The sequence below is a fragment of the Apostichopus japonicus genome, chromosome 15 (genome assembly GCF_037975245.1).
Source record: "Apostichopus japonicus isolate 1M-3 chromosome 15, ASM3797524v1, whole genome shotgun sequence".
In the NCBI taxonomy this organism is placed as follows: domain Eukaryota; kingdom Metazoa; phylum Echinodermata; class Holothuroidea; order Aspidochirotida; family Stichopodidae; genus Apostichopus; species Apostichopus japonicus.
In genome coordinates, this window is record NC_092575.1 from 17,808,183 (window position 1) to 17,826,205 (window position 18,023).

Here is an 18,023-nt window from a genome sequence, read left to right on the forward strand (position 1 = left end):
TTTGTGTCAAAACTCCTCCTAAACGGCCGGACCGATTTTCTTCAAACTTGGTTGGAAGGTACTCCAGGGTGAATCCTTGTGTCTCGCAGACCACCGGAACCAAAGGTCAGAGGTCAAAGTTATTTAATTGTTCCCCTATATACTCCAAGGGGAAACATGGAATTGACATGGAACCTTCACATGTATATATCATGGAATTGTCAAGTACCATCAATATTTATGCGTAGTTAATGGTCAAATGTATATTTCATACTGATGACCAGTTCTTAGTTAAATGCCAAGAGAAAATGAGAAGCGTAAACCTAGCCTATACCAAACCTAGATCTAGCTTAATCTGCACTATAGCCTGACAATTATGTCAGGCCTGGGCAAATGATTAATTCAACTAGGCTACAAAGTTCAATATTGTGCGTGGTCTGGTCCAGTTATGTGTGAAAATTTGGCGTAACTGACGGGCTTTGGTGTTTCCTAAAACGCGACGCGTTCAAGATAGAAATGGGAGAGTCGCAGTTTTGTGGCGAGCTTCACCTTCGCATCTGGGTCAAACCTATAACTTGTAAACTCGAGGAGAACGTCGGCCTAGTTATAATAATGTATAATTACTTTCACGTAATTTTAAAATTTCACTAATTGACAATGAGTGGTCATCTTCCTAGTGATAAAAGTTAGTATGAAATGGACCAAAAAAAATTAAGAAAAAGAAAAAGAAAATATTGTTCTACGGAAAAATGATATAGACCTTATCCAAGACCACGGTAAGTCATTTTATGATTCCGAGTCATGTTTTGGAAGCTGATATTTCATCGATTTGGTGAATTAGCTGATGTTAACAACCCTTTTAGTGTAACTACCCCCTACTACCACCTCCCTTCCCCCACCTCAAAAATTTGACTCTGCCAAACTTCGGTTGATCATTGCCTGGCCAGCGACGTAGACAGGAATTTGAAAGGGGGGGGGGGGTAGCACCTTTTGCGATTGATATGGATTTTCAAAGTTGTAGGCACGACTATCTGAGCGGAGCGCCACCATCGGTTGGCGCGGAGCGTACAAGAAAATTTTTGGTTTTACAAACCCCCCAGATGGCCGGAAACGGCCCTTCCCGAGTGTTCATTCTGGTTCCCTGGCCTCCTGCTAACTTGAGACACCTCATTCAATATCACTTTTAAACCCAAAAAACAAATGAGTTAAAATAGTACGTAATTCAATACTACATAATGTATTTAAAATTAGCAAGGTACATGTACAGAGTAGTCTTACGTTTCAACTTCTGACACTTATAGATACAAAGATAGGCCTGAAATGTCTTTGATACAACTATAGCCAGTAATTGTCTTTGATACAACTGTAGCTATTAAATGTCTAATTCAATACTACATAATGTATTTAAAATTAGCAAGGTACACGTACAGAGTAGTCTTACGTTCCAACTTCTGATACTTATAGATACAAAGATAGGCCTGAAATGTCTTTGATATAACTATAGCCAGTAATTGTCTTTGATACAACTGTAGCTATTAAATGTTTAAGTTAGCCTAATAAGAGAAGGCGAGAGGTATCCGACGATTGCAATCTGATGCAAATTTCTCAACTGTTTTCTCAACTGAAATATTATCTGCGTAAACGGGTTCTTAACTACATGTTAAAAAACTGACAAGATCGGATCCTAGTCTTTTTCGGCGGGTAGAGTGTTGAATAAAACGGCACGCGATAGAAATGAAAGCCTAGATGACAGAAGAATAGGTCACCTAATTTAGCCATATTCTTGCTACGTTCATTTCAATAGTTTTTCTTGTCTATAGACTCTTAAACTCGTCCAGCAAGCTTATCGATTTGAATTATGGGTGTTTTTAAAAAAAAAGATAACTTGGCCAAAAAAAATGTAGGCCCGGGCCTACAGTGCTACATACTGGTTCGTGCACACCGATTCCATGGCTCATGAATATTCACATTTTCAACCTAGTTTAAAGCAAGGTCAAATAATCGTCGTTGCGTAAGTTGCAGACATTTGTCCGGCGTTCAAATATAAATCTCAAGACAACACTAAATTACTTCCATCCTAACTTCATTTTTTTATCGCAAAATGTGCCTTACTCTTGGTTGGGGTTAATGCCAAACGTCGCTCTATGAGCTCTGACAAAAGAGATACCTTGTGTTTAAGTGCACAGGTGGTGGGTATAGCTAAAGCGCTGTTTATGTATACTGTCATCCCGTCCCAGCTGGGTTTATTAAAAAGCTATCCGCTAGGCCGAATCCAGCCCGCAAAAGATTTCAGCCTAGCCAGCACAAATATCGGCGCTCAATCTTGCATTAATCGGGCAGGCAGGCCCTTGTGCACCTTAGGTTTGATCTCCGTCTGTCGGCCTACCCTGTCACATTGCCGTACTCAATCTAGGGTACAACGTAGTAAGATTTTGCTACCGGTCTCTTGGCCTTTAACTCCAATCAGTGTTTCTCTCCGAGGTCCTCCGCAGAAAGTGACTTAAGAAACCCTGCGTTAATTGTTTGCTCTGAGGGCTATCTCTGTGACAAATGACGACATATAAGAGGAAGAAGAACCGGGGAAGGAGGGGGTGTGGTGGGGTGGGGTGTGGTGGGGTGGGTGGTGAGTGTGGATGACTTCGTATGTCAGTATTTGACGTAGGGCCTATTACACAAACCATGATCGGACAATCAAGAAGAGGCATTGCCAAAGTCTGACCCTCGTATCTTATTTCAACACAAAATACCATGTGATATACTTTTTAACTATGTAGACTATATAGTCTAATAATCTGTAAAGAATATACAGTCTATATAGTCTATATAGTCAATTTAGTCTAGGCAGTCTACATAGTATATATCTAGTCTATATAGTCTATACAGTATATATAGTCTATATAGTCTATATATTCTAGGTAGTATATATAGTCTATATAGTCTATACAGTATATATAGTCTAGGTAGTCTATATACAATATATAGTCTATATAGTATATACAGTATATAAAGTCTATATAGTATTTATAGTCTGTAAAGTATATACAGTCTATATAGTCAATTTAGTCTAGGTAGTCTACATAGTATATATATAATCTATATAATCTATATAGTCTATATAGTCTATATATTCTAGGTAGTATATATAGTCTATATAGTCTATACAGTATATATAGTCTAGGTAGTCTATATACAATATATAGTCTATATAGTATATACAGTATACATAGTCTATATAGTATTTATAGTCTGTAAAGTATATATAGTCTATATAGTCAATTTAGTCTAGGTAGTCTATATAGTCTATATAATCTATATAGTCTATATAGTCTATGCAGTCTATATAGTCTATATATTCTAGGTAGTCTATATAGTCTATATAGTATATACAGTGAATTCATTTATCATTCATTCAGGCCCGGAAATATATAAGTTATTAGCCTAAAAGCTGCAAAAGTCGATTTAAACTGACCACTGTAATCAGATTGACGATTATAATGAAATAAATTGCAAAATATTGAATTTCAGGTATTTCTTAGTAGACAAGGAGCTTTCCTACTATGTTAGGTATTCATAACGACAAATCCATGGCACAACCACGTATACTATTGGGGGGTCGGCACCTCCCCCTCCCCCTAATACTCCGCCCACCCAATGACAGAAAATAATGTTTACAAAAATTCCTAGTGTACAGTACATCCAAATAATTGTGACATGTATAGGAGCTAAAATATAAACAGTCGAGAAATCTTCTTCAGCCTTCTTCAAAATGGACATTTTCAAAACCTTCAAAATTTAGCGCCAGTTTGCACTGATCTAAGCATACTCGATTTTACCCAAGTCACCTTACACCCCCCCCCCCCCCAATGGATGATTTGGCATATTAGCCCACCGTCAGTAGAGAAAAGGTCGTTCCACCCCTGCTGCTCATCCCTGTCATACCTGGAAAAAAATATACATCGGCCATGATGAATAAACAGGTGAGGGATGATAATCCTGTGACGCCCCCAGAAGGTAGCGCCTACTGTCCCTACAAACACTATCTCCTGAAGTTATATACTGGAGAATTTACTGTCTGGGGGATACTCCAAGGTCTCCAAGGCTTATTGGTCATGTTGTCTCTGAGACAATCTAGTAAACATTAAACAGGTGTAATTTCATCATGATTCTTAAATGTCACCCATTTTGTCAATATTTGTCTCCCTTTCAATGTTTCCTTCACTGAACTACCCTTCATCCAAAAGCCAAAGCCCAACCCCCGGGAAACGCCCTCCTCAGCCCTCCTCGATCCCTCTCATCGAGATTTTAACACGTGATCTGCGCGTTTATATGACACGATAGTGATGGCCCTATCGGAGCAATGTTTGCATCGACGTATTGAAATACACGTTCATCCCGTGGTGAACCTGCTTCCCTATTTTCTTTTTGTTTTAGCTGGTTGGTGAGCCTTAACCTTCATCCCAACCTTATCTCCTCACTCTACCGACATTTCGCTTCGTATTCAGACTTTCGTTAATGTCCAGGTCTTCATCAGTCGAGATAAGTAGGTAGTGAACATTCCTTCTTCGACCCATTTCCGATCAGTGACTTATAACACGTATTACTCCTCGCTGAGTCAGTTATTGTGAATACCTCTGGCTTTGGAGGTAAGACTGCTAACTAACAATTAATCCAGGACCAATCATCCTCTTTAAACCTACTACGCACCCAACACCGAGTAAGGACTTTAGATTCCCGGTGTCTTCGGAGTATTACGTACCCATGCATGCACACAAGTCTCTCTCTCTCTCTTTGTCATATTGTTGTTTTCTTTTGTTTAATTCGTCTCGCGAAGTTTTTAGTTCGTGTTTGCTGACAACAAAAAAACAAGCCATTTTCCTCAGATCTATAGACTATTATGATGGTTTCTTTTGTTCGAACTCCCCTCAATTCTGACTTGTGTGTGTTCTGCAAACTCTTGACACAGCGAGAAACGCCGCGATGAATGCTACTTCGTGGGAGGAGAAAGAAGAATGAGAAGGAGAGAGTTGGATGATTACCGAAGGATGTTTTCAGAAATGCATCTTAACATCACCTAGCTAAAACCAGAAACGACGTATGCCAGTTCAACGATCACATCTTCTTTTTCTGTCGCATACGTTTGCTTTTCTTGGTGAACTATGTCGGAACGGATAGAGAAGCCTTTAAGTAGTAAGAGAAAATCGAGTGACATCATTACGTTGGACGACATGGATAATGAATTTTCTCTTCTGGATCTCGTTCGGCTCATTTTTCGAAAATGTCTGGCACCGTGTCGTGGACTCGTCAGTTCGAGGAAACGGCTTCCACTGAATGTCAAGAAAGCGAAATGTGTGACAGTGTTTTCTCTGTGCTTAAACCTCTTGGTTCTTTTTTACATTTGTAACTTTCATTTGCCCTCTACAACGCAATTGGGAGATATAACTAGAAGTCGTAGTGCCCGTTTCTTTTCATCATTTTCATGGCCTGCCGATACTGAATGTACCAAAAGTATTATACTCTACGGAATGAGAGAGCATTGGCTAGTCTTCTGTAGTTTCCCTGAATTTGCACATTACAAATATTTGATAACATTTCCCAGGGAAGTCGAGTGTCCTGCTTTGAACTGTTCCGTGACTGTTAATTACACTCTCGAGGCTAAGGATATTCAAGGATATGATATGGTCGTTTTTACCAATGTCTACGAATGGTTGACACCCGAAATGTGGGACTGGGTCCACGGAAACCGAACGGAAGGGCAAAGGTGGGTCATGATTACTGAGGAGAGTCCTCTCTATGTCCCCGGAGTGCAACCTCCCGCCAAATACGGCAACGATACATTCGATTGGTTTGATGCATACAAATCAGATGCCGATTTCGTTCATCCGTACGGATTTTATCAACCGTTCGGTGCCGATCGACCTCCTGAAGTCGACGTTCGTCAATTTTTGGAAGGTAAGACGAAACTAGTGGCCTGGATGGGGAGTCATTGTGAAACTTTACATTGGAGTAGGAAAAGATTCGTCGACGACTTTCAACAACTTGTCCACGTTGACAAATATGGTAAATGTGGGGACCAGGAGGTACCTTGGAATAACGACCAAGCCATATTAGAGGTTTTAGGAAGCTATAAATTTTATTTGAGCTTGGAAAATAGTTGCTGTGACGACTACATCACCGAGAAATTCTGGCGAGCTCTCGAGATGGGACTCGTCCCGATCGTCGTCGGAGCACCTTACGAACATTATGTGAAATTCGGACCTCCGAATTCATTTATTCATGTGGATCAATTTGAGACCATGACAGATCTGGCCGTTTATTTGATAGAATTAAATGCCAACGACGACAAATATCTTGAATATTTCAAATGGAGAAATGTCGGTAAACTGATTAATTACGGTCAAGAAGAACAGTACGTTAGACCTCTTAACAACGACACACACTGTTCTCTTTTGGACAAATTTTTGAACACAGATCCCAGTTACCAGAAAAGGTTAGACTATTATGGACCGACATGGCAAGGAAGTTGTACACAATGCGGTAACAAACCTTGGATTAACACTTACATGCTACCAAAAGATTATGTGCGAAATAGCAACGACATATGGGCCTAAGTCTCATCACTTTAAGGAGCAGCGGGAACTGTCAAATGAAGAACCGTTCGCACCGCTACAAATTCATCTCATTCCTGCCTGCACTTCTTCAAAGTAAACGATTGTAAGAGGAGAAAATATCATTGCGTGGAAATCTTGTTAAGTATTTTCATGTCTAAATCCATATCTTAAAACCATTTAAATGACTTGTTATAACAATTTTACTTGAACAATTCTTGTGTGTGTGTGTGTGTGTCGGTGGAGGTTGGAGACAAAATGGGTCGGAGGAGGAGGATGGGGTTAATAATGGCGCTTATTTATCCATCGTAGTCTTTTAAGTAATCGTCGTACATGACTTGTATAGTTCTTTGAAATGGACAGGAATAATTTGTCTCAGACTAACGAACTTTTTTGGGGACTAATTCTGAGTATTAACTGTGTAAATTTCAAATGATATTATTCAGTACGTTCCTTTAAAGTTCTCCTTTTTAGTCATTATCGAGATCTCGAACAGTTGTAATATCTCTCCTATATACCACTATAAATGACTATAGGCACAAACTTAAGCCGGTCAACGATAGATTACATGTAATCCCTATAGAAATAAATCTAAGCAGCATTACCAGTTAGTAGTCTTAGCGTAGTAATCACAGATTTGCTACATAAAGAAGTAACAATGGCTGGGCGCATTGAAGAATAAAATGGCTTTTACATGTGAGTTGAGAATTATGGCACACCTCGCGGAAAGTAGGAGGACATCGTAAGAGTAAGCGTGTAGCTAACGTGTTATAGTAAAGGGTTACATAACGCACAGTCTGTGTACATTGTAGCGTACGTTCGTAACGTTCGTAACGTACGTAACACACAATATGTGTTTTGCAAGCAACAACATGGTGTCATTTTATTGTATGCTTCCATCACGTAAAGCCATCGTTTTGCGTTTTGATCCCAATGTCCAGCTCAGTATTGCTAAATTGGAGTATTTCTCAAACAAATACACTAACACTCTCACACACACAGGGGGTGGGGTGGGTGTGGTAAATGTATGGATTCCAATACTGTGAGCCACTTAATTGTGATTATTAGAAAATCAATGAAAGCAAACGATGATGACGAACTTAGGACGTCATTGTTGTAGCTATGTGAATTAGAAGTTAACTAACTAGCTAATTAATTAACACGGAATGGTGAACTCACACTTTTATTAAGCTAGTATGCGGAGTCACCCAACTCTCATGGCTTTTTCTTTACGTGGTATATAAGTAACAGTAAAACATACAGCAGTTGTTACCAAGGTAATGGATTAACGAATGACACAGTCACACCAACATAACTGATGAACATCGGGAAATATAGAATAAAGAAAAGTGCTGTATCATAAAACTAAATGGAGGGCATGGTGACCCCCCCCCCCATTGTCCCGGGACCGACCTCTGCACATAATAGGTGAACTTAAATTGTGGTGGAAGTAAGTTTTAAGCGGTTGGAAGGTGGTACGGGAGTTAAATAAATAAACAGTTATGAAGTTTTGATTTGATTTGGTTTCATTTGAGTTGATTTGATTGAAGTTGTTCTCCAGAAGATCGGTAATGAATTGTACATAAGTAATTGACTAATATAATCTAATTTTATCATGTTATAATACACATTTCATGTTACATTTTCCTTGTGTTCGTTGTAAGACGTTTAAAAAAATAGGAAAGTTTACACGTTACTACTCTCTTTTCGGATGACCTACCTTTCAAAAGAGGATCTTATCTTAGCATCTTTTGAAAGTTGGATGAAATATCTACATAATTTTTTTTTTAAACAGATCATTTAAAAAATTAGAGGTTTTGAACCATATGCATGTCAAGTGTAATGCTTGCTATTCTTGAATTTTCTTGAATCGTTGAAGATTATCAAAAGCCAAAGTGAAGGAATCTAGAACCCTAAATATTAATTTTACTTGATTATTTCAACAGTTGGTTAGTTATGTTATGGTTTGCGTGTAAGAGAGTCTTAGTTCTTCACACTATAATTTAGTTCTGCTAATTTACAGTATTGAACAACCTCAACAGATGTGTGGGATCGCTCGATAATCTCCGCTATCTCCACTCGGGTCATTTTGCCGTCTTGTGTATCTTATCCACCACCAGATGTAAAGGGGGGGGGGGAGGGGCGAGGTGGGCGAGGGGAGAAGCGGCCAATGGTCCCTGGGTCATTGCATGATAAGATCATGGAAGTGATATTAATTTTATGTTATTGTTTAATAGTTTATTTGGTGTGTTTGTTCTTCGTTTAAAGTTTCTATAATACTTGCAATTATTTAATATATTCCAGTATTGACCTCATTCAAAGGTGTAGGGTATATATGTTGCGTTTGAAACAAAGTTTAGGGTGGTGAGAACTAACTTCTGCCGTCATTAAAGGATTGAAAAAGAGGCAATCCGAGAAAACTTTGAGTTGTATTAAACCTAAATCACGGTGGTCACGTTAGTAGCTTGTTCATACACTTCTGAGACACCTATACGTGCGTTACCTTATTTAAGAAATTGTCTTATAGTTTTTGTGTAAATTCAAGTTTCAATCGAAAACGAACAGAACTGTTTCTGTTATATTCGTGTGTTTTAGATCTCCCAACTTGTATTGATCACACCTTGACTCATACTATGCACATTATACTTCGTGTGAGTGAATAGATTTTGCACGTTTTTATTTTTATCGCAAATGAGAATCATGTAAAACATGTTAAAACTGTTGTTTTGCGTTAAATTAGTCATCATCTTTTGACTATCCAATGGCTCCACAAGAATTTCGTGTGAAAGTGGTGGGAAAGCAAACCGAGTTTGATTCACCGGAGCCGACAGGGAGGGTAAGGGGAGGGGGGAGCATCATGATCGGGGTAGGCAAATGCCTCTCCCCTCCTTGGGAGTCAGTGAAAGTGTTGATCAGTTCAGAAAACCAATATGTTTGGCATTTTTGGCGATATCCGATATCCCCCCTCCCCCTCCTCTAGACTTGATGGTACAGATGTACAAGACATATGGTAAAACTTAAAGATAAGGGGGGGGGGGGAGAGAATCACATTTCATTAAGATTTCCTTTGTCATATTGGTAAGGAGAACGTCAACAATTTGTGGAGAAAACTGCACACGGTTTTGAGTTTTTCAATGTAGGCTATAGTGATGGGAGAGGATACTGAGAGCCGCGAATGTAGGGTGCATGGGCGGCCGTAGAGCCGCTTCCATACTGGATAAGAAACATAAGAAACTTAAGAAACATAAGAAACATAAGAAACTTCCATAATGGATACAGTATAGACTGTTATGCACCGTTGTTCTGTAAAAATACCATTAAACTGTTTATTTTGTATAAAGCAATATGTACAAAAAAAAAAATTGTAATCCAAATGTATACTTTTTGTACGTTTTATTTCTTACAAAAGAACATGCCAAATTCTCGTTTATTCCAACAACAAAATATGATTGTATAATTAATTTTTGGTATAGTTTTGTATTACTAGACGCCTGTAAAATGAAATTGAAATAAATTAGTATTTACGCTGAAGTTTGTGTTTGTTATGTGTGTCATGCGAATCCAGTTATTTTTTTTCCACATGGATTATTTTTCTTGTTTGTTTGTTCTTTTGCAATAATTGTTCAGCCATATGAAAAGAAGAACTTCTGTTTTGTTACGATTTCTAAATGTAGATTACGCTGTTGTGTTGATGCAGTAATTCGCTGTACACTATAAAACTGTATCAAACTTAGCACATAATGCTGCGCTTGTTGATAGCTTTCAAAATGCTGAAATATATATTTCTTCCTGCTTCTATATGTGATTGCAGAAGTTAAAATGTCCTCATTGATAAATACGCACTATAAATCGTCAAAGTGGTCTCTATAAAGTCACTGTAGAATTTACTTCCACCATAAGTGGCACGATGACCATTCACGGTATCGGCGGCAATTTTCCGTGTCGTGACCATGTAAATTTTTAGCGGAGACACATCCCAAAATGTTCGTCATTTTTTCGTCAAAGCCTCTTTACCCTACCGGTAAAACAATTCCTTACCCTGCTATTTGAACGTCTTAAAGTGGTCTAAAAATGACCCAAATTTCACCAAATATTTCCATCACATGTTCTGCTATTCAACAACCAAGCTAAAATTCTAAAATAAAAAAATTCATTTGGCAAAATATCTGCAAATGTTCCCTTCTTACTTTATGTCAATTTTCCTGAAATAGGAGAAGGCTTGATATGATATGGACGCTATACGTGGAATACTGTAGGTAACTATGTGGACGCCCTTACCTACTGGGGGGGGGGTGGTCTATCGACATCTATATAGTTCAACAAGCGCTTGTCGAGTAAAGGATAAGACGAGATTAAAGCTACTATGTTTTGAGTTTGCAGGTGGTGGTGATGTTGGGGTGAGGGGGGGGGGGGATTTGGGTAACATTGCCAGGTATACGATTAGAAATGCCACCTGTAATAATAGCTATATAAAATCTTAAATAATGCTGGATTGTTTGTCAGCCATTAGGAAAGCGTAAACAGTGGGACGGCTTAAATAATTTGAAGAGATGCTTGACCCAAGAATCTTCAAATTGACTGCACTTAATAATTCAGTCAAACGCTTTCACCAAAAGTATACAAAACAATGTCTCTTTTGGAACACAGACATGCTTATAGAGCTGGAAGGCCGGCAAACCTTTTCAAAATGGCAACAAAAAATACATTCCTGGTTCTTTACTTAGTGGTTGAAGGGTTTAAATCTGGCGTAAATAAATACAATGTCTCTTTTGAATTTAATTCTATGGGCTTTTAGCTCCAATTCTGAAGAGTCTAAAGTATTATAGTACGGATCAGACCGTTCTGTTGTCTATGGGTATTACAGAGCATCATTTGCATGAGCTTTTTTTTTTATAACCAACCGCATGACAGTGTGTGCGGGAACGACAAGTGCATAGGTCTAGATTGTATATTGGGACTATAATATACCACGTACAGTAGTTATATATCAGTGAGGTGTAGCCAACCACCTGTGCCACTTATATGGTTCCATTGAGGAATTTTCATGGCTTCGTGACTCCATACCAAGCCAGCTTTTTTAGTCTTTCTAAGGGAGGAAAGGAGGTTAGTTACAACAACTTCAAACCTCACTAACTATCAAAGACTGACCAGTGAAATCTAGTTCGTAATCCGAATTAATATCGCTTCTCGGCCTTTTGGCTAAGATCATGTGTAGTATCTGTTCCCTTTCGAGGGGAATGGTGATAGATGCATACCCGACGATGATCACACAGTCACAGTCCCGATGCAAGGGGACTGGGGTTGAGAGCGGATCAGTCGTTCGGTATAGTTTGGTTTTCGTGCCCAGGTTCTTTCATGGGCGACTTTTCCTTAAAAAGTATATCGAAACCAATTTAAGAATGAAGACGTATGCATGTAGAGGGGGTAAACTGAGAGAGGAAGGAGGGGACGTTGGCAGTAAAGGGGTAAACTTAGAGATGAAGAAGGGGACAGTAAAGGTGTGAGGCGAAAATGGAGTAAATGTGAACGGGAAAGAACGTTATGGGATAACGCTTACGGAGAAACAACACTTACTATGCATTATTTGTAATAGCCCGAGCTACTTTAGCATAATTCCACAAATAAGGACACGAGCAAGTCATTATATGGCAAAATAACGCCATTTCATATTTTCCTATCAAATTTTCATTTTCTTCTTCTTGAAGCAGAGTTGGCAAGGAGGAGGAGGAGGATGAGGAATCCATGTATAGATAAAATGCATGTGAATGGTGAACATAAGAGTATTTGTATGAGCTATTTCAAGAAATTGGGGATGGTTCTCTCGATTAATACCACTCTATGACGCTCTTAAAGTTGCACAGCGCCATCGAACCACGTTAACTCGGCTTTCAACATGTAACAAAGCAGGTATAACAAACTTTGTGGTCGACACAGTTAAAATGTAACCAAAGGCATTGGCTGTGAGGGCGGAACCTTATATAAGGTAATAGTATGGTATAAAACTACAGCTTTTGATTACAAAAACCTTTCAAGTACAACTGATTTCAACTCAAATTAGTATTGCATTCAAAATTATTCTTTCTGTCGAGTAAAAAAAAAATCAAAGAGATGAAAGATTGATGTCACTTCCATTGTACTGATGTAGCCTTCTTTGGGAACATCCCTTTTCCCACACCCACACCACAACCCCCCACCCGACCCACTACCACCCCACCATAGTGGCACGCACAAGCGGGGGGGGGGGACCGAGGCCATACCTCATCTCCATTGTCAGCTGGGACAAAAATTGTTCAGCCGGGAGAATAAGAACCCTCCTCTGGGTGTATACCAGTTTCAACCTCACAAAAACAGTCAATTTTTTTCTTTTAGCAAAAGTTTGTGTTTAGACCTTACTTTATAGTCAAATTCTGCGCGTTAGTGTGCACCATCTGATGTATAAATCTGATATGTAAACTAAATTTGTTTCTGGGAGAGGAACCTCGACCCCCTACATGGGATCATGTGTGAGACCCCCCCCCACCCTACTCCACCCCACCACTTGTCTCTTAGTCTTTATGCTGATGCTAACTGCATTTTGTCACTATAATTTGTGATGATGTCATCACGTTACGTGCGTTATGTTTATTTATGTTATGTCTAATTAACATAAGACACTCGGGGTCGGTAAGTGTCAATGATGTCTAAAATTCAATAAGCTAACCTCAATGTATTTTAATTGTATTTTAATATTTTCGTTCAGAAATAATTTCTTTAATTCAAGTTTGTTTTAGTTATGTTAGTTTACGAAGTTACCGTAAAGTTAACTTACATTATTACCGCAATTTAAAACATGTGCATACATGCATCCATGCATCCATGCATCCATCATTCCATCCATGCATCCATGCATGCATGTATGCATGCATCCATGCATGCATGCATGCATGCATGCATCCATGCATGCATGCATCCATCCATCCATGCATCCATCCATCCATCCATCCATGCATGCATGCATCCATCCATCCATCCATGCATCCATGCATCCATGCATCCATCCATCCATCCATGCATCCATCCATGCATCCATGCATCCATCCATGCATCCATCCATCCATCCATCCATCCATGCATCCATCCATCCATGCATCCATCCATCCATCCATCCATCCATCCATCCATCCATCCATCCATCCATCCATCCATCCATCCATCCATCCATCCATCCATCCATCCATCCATCCATCCATCCATCCATCCATCCATCCATCCATCCATCCATCCATCCATCCATCCATCCATCCATCCATCCATCCATCCATCCATCCATCCACCCAACCATCCATACATCCACCCATACATCTATATTTACATTTCCAACACAGGAATTGCAGGATGAACATATTTCATAAATTTCATAACTTTGCTTTAAATTTTAATCCCTTGTAAGTATAAGAAGGACCTACGCCTAATCTGGAATCATATATGACCTTCGTATAGGCATATATCGGCGTATAAAATAGTGTCTCACCTAAACACATATACGTTGTTTGATTATTGACTTTTGTTGCAGATACAGGGACTCATTCACCAAATAAAAGGAAGTATCGACGTTGATTTGGTTATCGAGGGTAACAGATCAAGCAGAATCATCGAAGTGTGGCAAATGAATATTCGAGGACCAGTATTTGTTACCACAGCGACAGTTCAGTTTAAGCGATACGCAGGTGAACACCGTACTCGGGCATAGCCTATATAAATATGTATATGCCCTTTGTACATGTAGAGAGATAGATGCATATAGCTTATATATCTATATAAATCGCTCATCGGAAATTTCGCTTTATAAGGTGTTTTTTGTACCGCAGTGGATGACACAGTTCTACCGGCAGACTTTCAAGATTAACAGAGTTGCACCATGGCGACTTTCAAATGGAGCTTACATAGAAAGAGATATTTTACACGGTTATCTCTCGTCGGAAATCTTGTTATCCTACTTTACATCTTCAACGTCCATATGTATGTACCATCTACCTCTCAGATACGCGAAATGACGATTGTTCGAACTTCGCGGATATTCTCCGGTTATGGATCCTCTAATCCGTTCATGTTAACTTCGGATAGTTCAGATCTACCAGAGCCAGATCTTTCAATCGTTCTATATGGTATGAGGGAACATTGGTTCATATTTTGTAATTATACGGAGTTCGCTCAATACAAATATCTTATCACTTTTCCACGAGTGATCAATTGCCCAGGTACGAACCGTTCCATATTTCTTAATTATACGAAAGAACCTCTAGAGATATCAAATTATGACGTGGTGGTATTCTCAAACGTCTACGAATGGTTAACCCCCCAAATGTGGGACTGGACACACGGTAATCGCTCTGAGGGGCAAAGGTGGGTCATGATCACAGAGGAGAGCCCCCTATATGTACCGGGTGTCGAACCACCTGCAAAATACGCCGACCTTTCCTACGATTGGTTTGATGCATACAAGAGCGATTCCGACTTCGTTCATCCTTACGGGAAGTACGAACCATTCGGAGCAATCAAACCGGCCCCGATAGATATTACCAAATATTTGATCAATAAGAGTCAACTAGTGGCATGGATGGGTAGCCATTGTGAGACTTTGCAATGGGACAGGATGAAATTCGTAGGAGCATTCAAGAAAATTATAAATTTGCATACGTATGGTAAATGCGGAGATGAACCGGTGGCATGGAATAATGACCAAATAATCTTTGATGTTCTTGGGAAATACAAGTTTTACTTAAGTCTGGAAAATAGCTGTTGTGACGAATATCTAACGGAAAAATTTTGGAGAGCGTTAGAGATGGGGTTGGTACCCGTCGTCGTTGGAGCGCCATACGAGCATTATGTCAAATATGCACCACCTAATTCTTTTATTCACGTTGATCAATTTGATTCGCTGACGGAATTAGCTGTGCATTTGATCGGGTTGAATTCGAACGACGAGAAATATTTGGAATACCATCAATGGAGGAATGTTGGGAGGCTTATATCATACGGTCAAGAGGAACAGTACGTGAGACCACTTAATAACGAGACCCAATGTGCCATCTTAACTAAATATTTCCAAACCGACCCAAACGACCAGAAGCGGATCAAGTATTTTGGCAAGAAATGGTTTGGAAGCTGCAATAAATGTGGAGCCAAGGAATGGGTTAATTCTTTCATGCACCCTGACAACTACACACGAGACAATGCAGATATATGGGCTAGGTAAACGTTTCTTTTATTTCAGGTGTTTTCCTTGAAATAACTTGCAATAACAATAAGAAATAACAATAATAATAATAATAATAAAGATGTTAAAATTCTGGCAACAACCGTGTACAGATTTTCTACAATATCTTCATGAAATTTGATTTATAAGTTGACAAATCCATTTACGAAAGTTGTATGTCTTCACACTTTCATGTTTTGTGAAAGAGTGTGAAAAACCTTTTATCATTGATATATCGAACGTTGTTTGTTGCCTGGAGTGATATCTTTCACTGAACTACGAAATACAAGTACCGCACCGTACATATTATGTTTTCTCTGGGAATTACATCACTCACGGTTGCATGAATTCCCTTTCAACGTTAGATGTAAATTAGCGAAGATAATGTATAGTTGAAAGGTGACATTCCTGGAGACAAATGGCGTAAAAAGTTCATGTTTATGTTATCTTTCATTTTTTTCATAATTTAAAATGTTTGTTTTATCTGTTCCATAATGTATAGCCTTATAAGTAATAATAAAATAATTACATTTAGATGACAGAAAAATTATCTAATCATTTCAAATCTTTAGAGGTGGTAAAGGGACGTGAAGGTGATGTGAGGAGGGGGAGGGGGAGGGGGAGGGGGAGGCGGTGTGTGATATACCTTTCATTACCAACGAATATGTGGTGAATTCCATTTTTATATTTGTATATATGTCAAATCGAATTGTTAAAGGCATGATATTGGAGAAGTTGGTCTGTGTGCACTTCGTGCTGTGTATAGTAGTTTAATATTTATTATTAATTGCTATCAGTGACGGGTATAATTCTAACCTCGTCAAGCTTACAAGGTAACGTTCAAACTTTGGTACAATTTTATTGAACCTCAAAGAATCCCACGACAATGCTGTTGCTTATAGAAACATAATGTAACATTAACACCAGTGTTTTCAATAAAAAAAATATATATTAAAAAATCCCGACCCTCCAACTTACCCCGCCCCCCCCCCCCCAATAATGAAATAACAACAAGGACAAGTTTTTCCATATTACTAAAACTAATATACTGTATAGAGTGATCAAAAAATGATACACGTTTGAATTCATGAGTTATGTGATTAGTAATGTTCATTAAGTGACATCAGCTAGAAGTGTCTTATGGTTGGAATAATAAAAATCTTGTTTAGAGGAATCAGTCTCCCTGGGTTTGGTTTACAAAATGCGGGTTGGGGGTTCTTATCTGGGTGACACACTTTCTTTTAAAAGAACTGAGGTGTTTGTTATACTATTCTGCGAAGAGGTTTTGCTTGAAAAACATAATATCATCATTTAAGTGTTATATTATAATATATATATTATATATATATGTTATATGTTATATTTTATATGTTATATTATTGTTATATTATTACATATTAATACTTAATGCATAGTTTAAAGTATAATTTAATTTAAATATGACTGCAATACAGTCATATGGTTCTCTTTTTGTTTGAATATGACATATCAAACAAATAATAAATCTACCCGAACGAATCCCGTAAATCCTTCGGCAGTGAACGTATCATTACAGCCAAAAAACTAAAAAAAAACTAAACTATATTCAAAATTATGCTAAATCTTCTTGGAGAGGCCTTGACATAAAAAAAGTATGCGTACATACATAATGAAGAGTAAAAAGACTGTATAGAAATTAATACATTGGTTATTGATTGATCCTTACAGCCTAGTAGTCGGACATGACGACAAATACCTTAACGCATACTCTTACCGCATATACACACAAGCGCGCAATACGCGCACACATACGCGCGCGCACATACGCACACACAAGCGCGCACATACGCATAAATCGTAAAAAAAAATCACCTAATAAATTTGCAAACATAATCATACCGGTATAGTTTAAAGTTCAAGGCTTATGATATGATTTTTCTACAATTTTTGTCATTTTTGTTTTGGAGGGGGAGAGGGGGGGGGGGGATATATTATTGTATGTACTCCCTAAGTACATAAATTCTTCAATCCATTGTTAAGTCTTAACGCATTAAGACACAGATTAAAAATTGAAACTAAGAAGGTTAGTTTGTTTCAATCCAATTATATTTTGGAAAAGAGAAATGCACTGATTTGATTGTTTATCCTGTTTACTTAATATTGTCATTACGAGGTTAAGAAATATTTATTATTTCTTTTATCCTTTGGATTCACTACTTAATATT

The 18,023-nt window shown here is 38.4% G+C and overlaps 1 protein-coding gene and 1 pseudogene across 1 annotated transcript; both read left to right on the forward strand.

Moving 5' to 3' along the window:
* Positions 1-4,718: 4,718 nt before the first annotated feature.
* Positions 4,719-10,115, forward strand: LOC139981380 (4-galactosyl-N-acetylglucosaminide 3-alpha-L-fucosyltransferase FUT5-like). The gene has a single exon (XM_071993745.1). It carries the CDS (start codon positions 5,136-5,138, stop codon positions 6,585-6,587), a length of 1,452 nt encoding a protein of 483 aa, XP_071849846.1. The 5' UTR covers positions 4,719-5,135; the 3' UTR covers positions 6,588-10,115.
* Positions 10,116-11,763: 1,648 nt separating this feature from the next.
* On the forward strand, positions 11,764-11,844 carry LOC139981703 (U2 spliceosomal RNA; annotated as a pseudogene).
* The last annotated feature ends 6,179 nt before the right edge of the window (positions 11,845-18,023 follow it).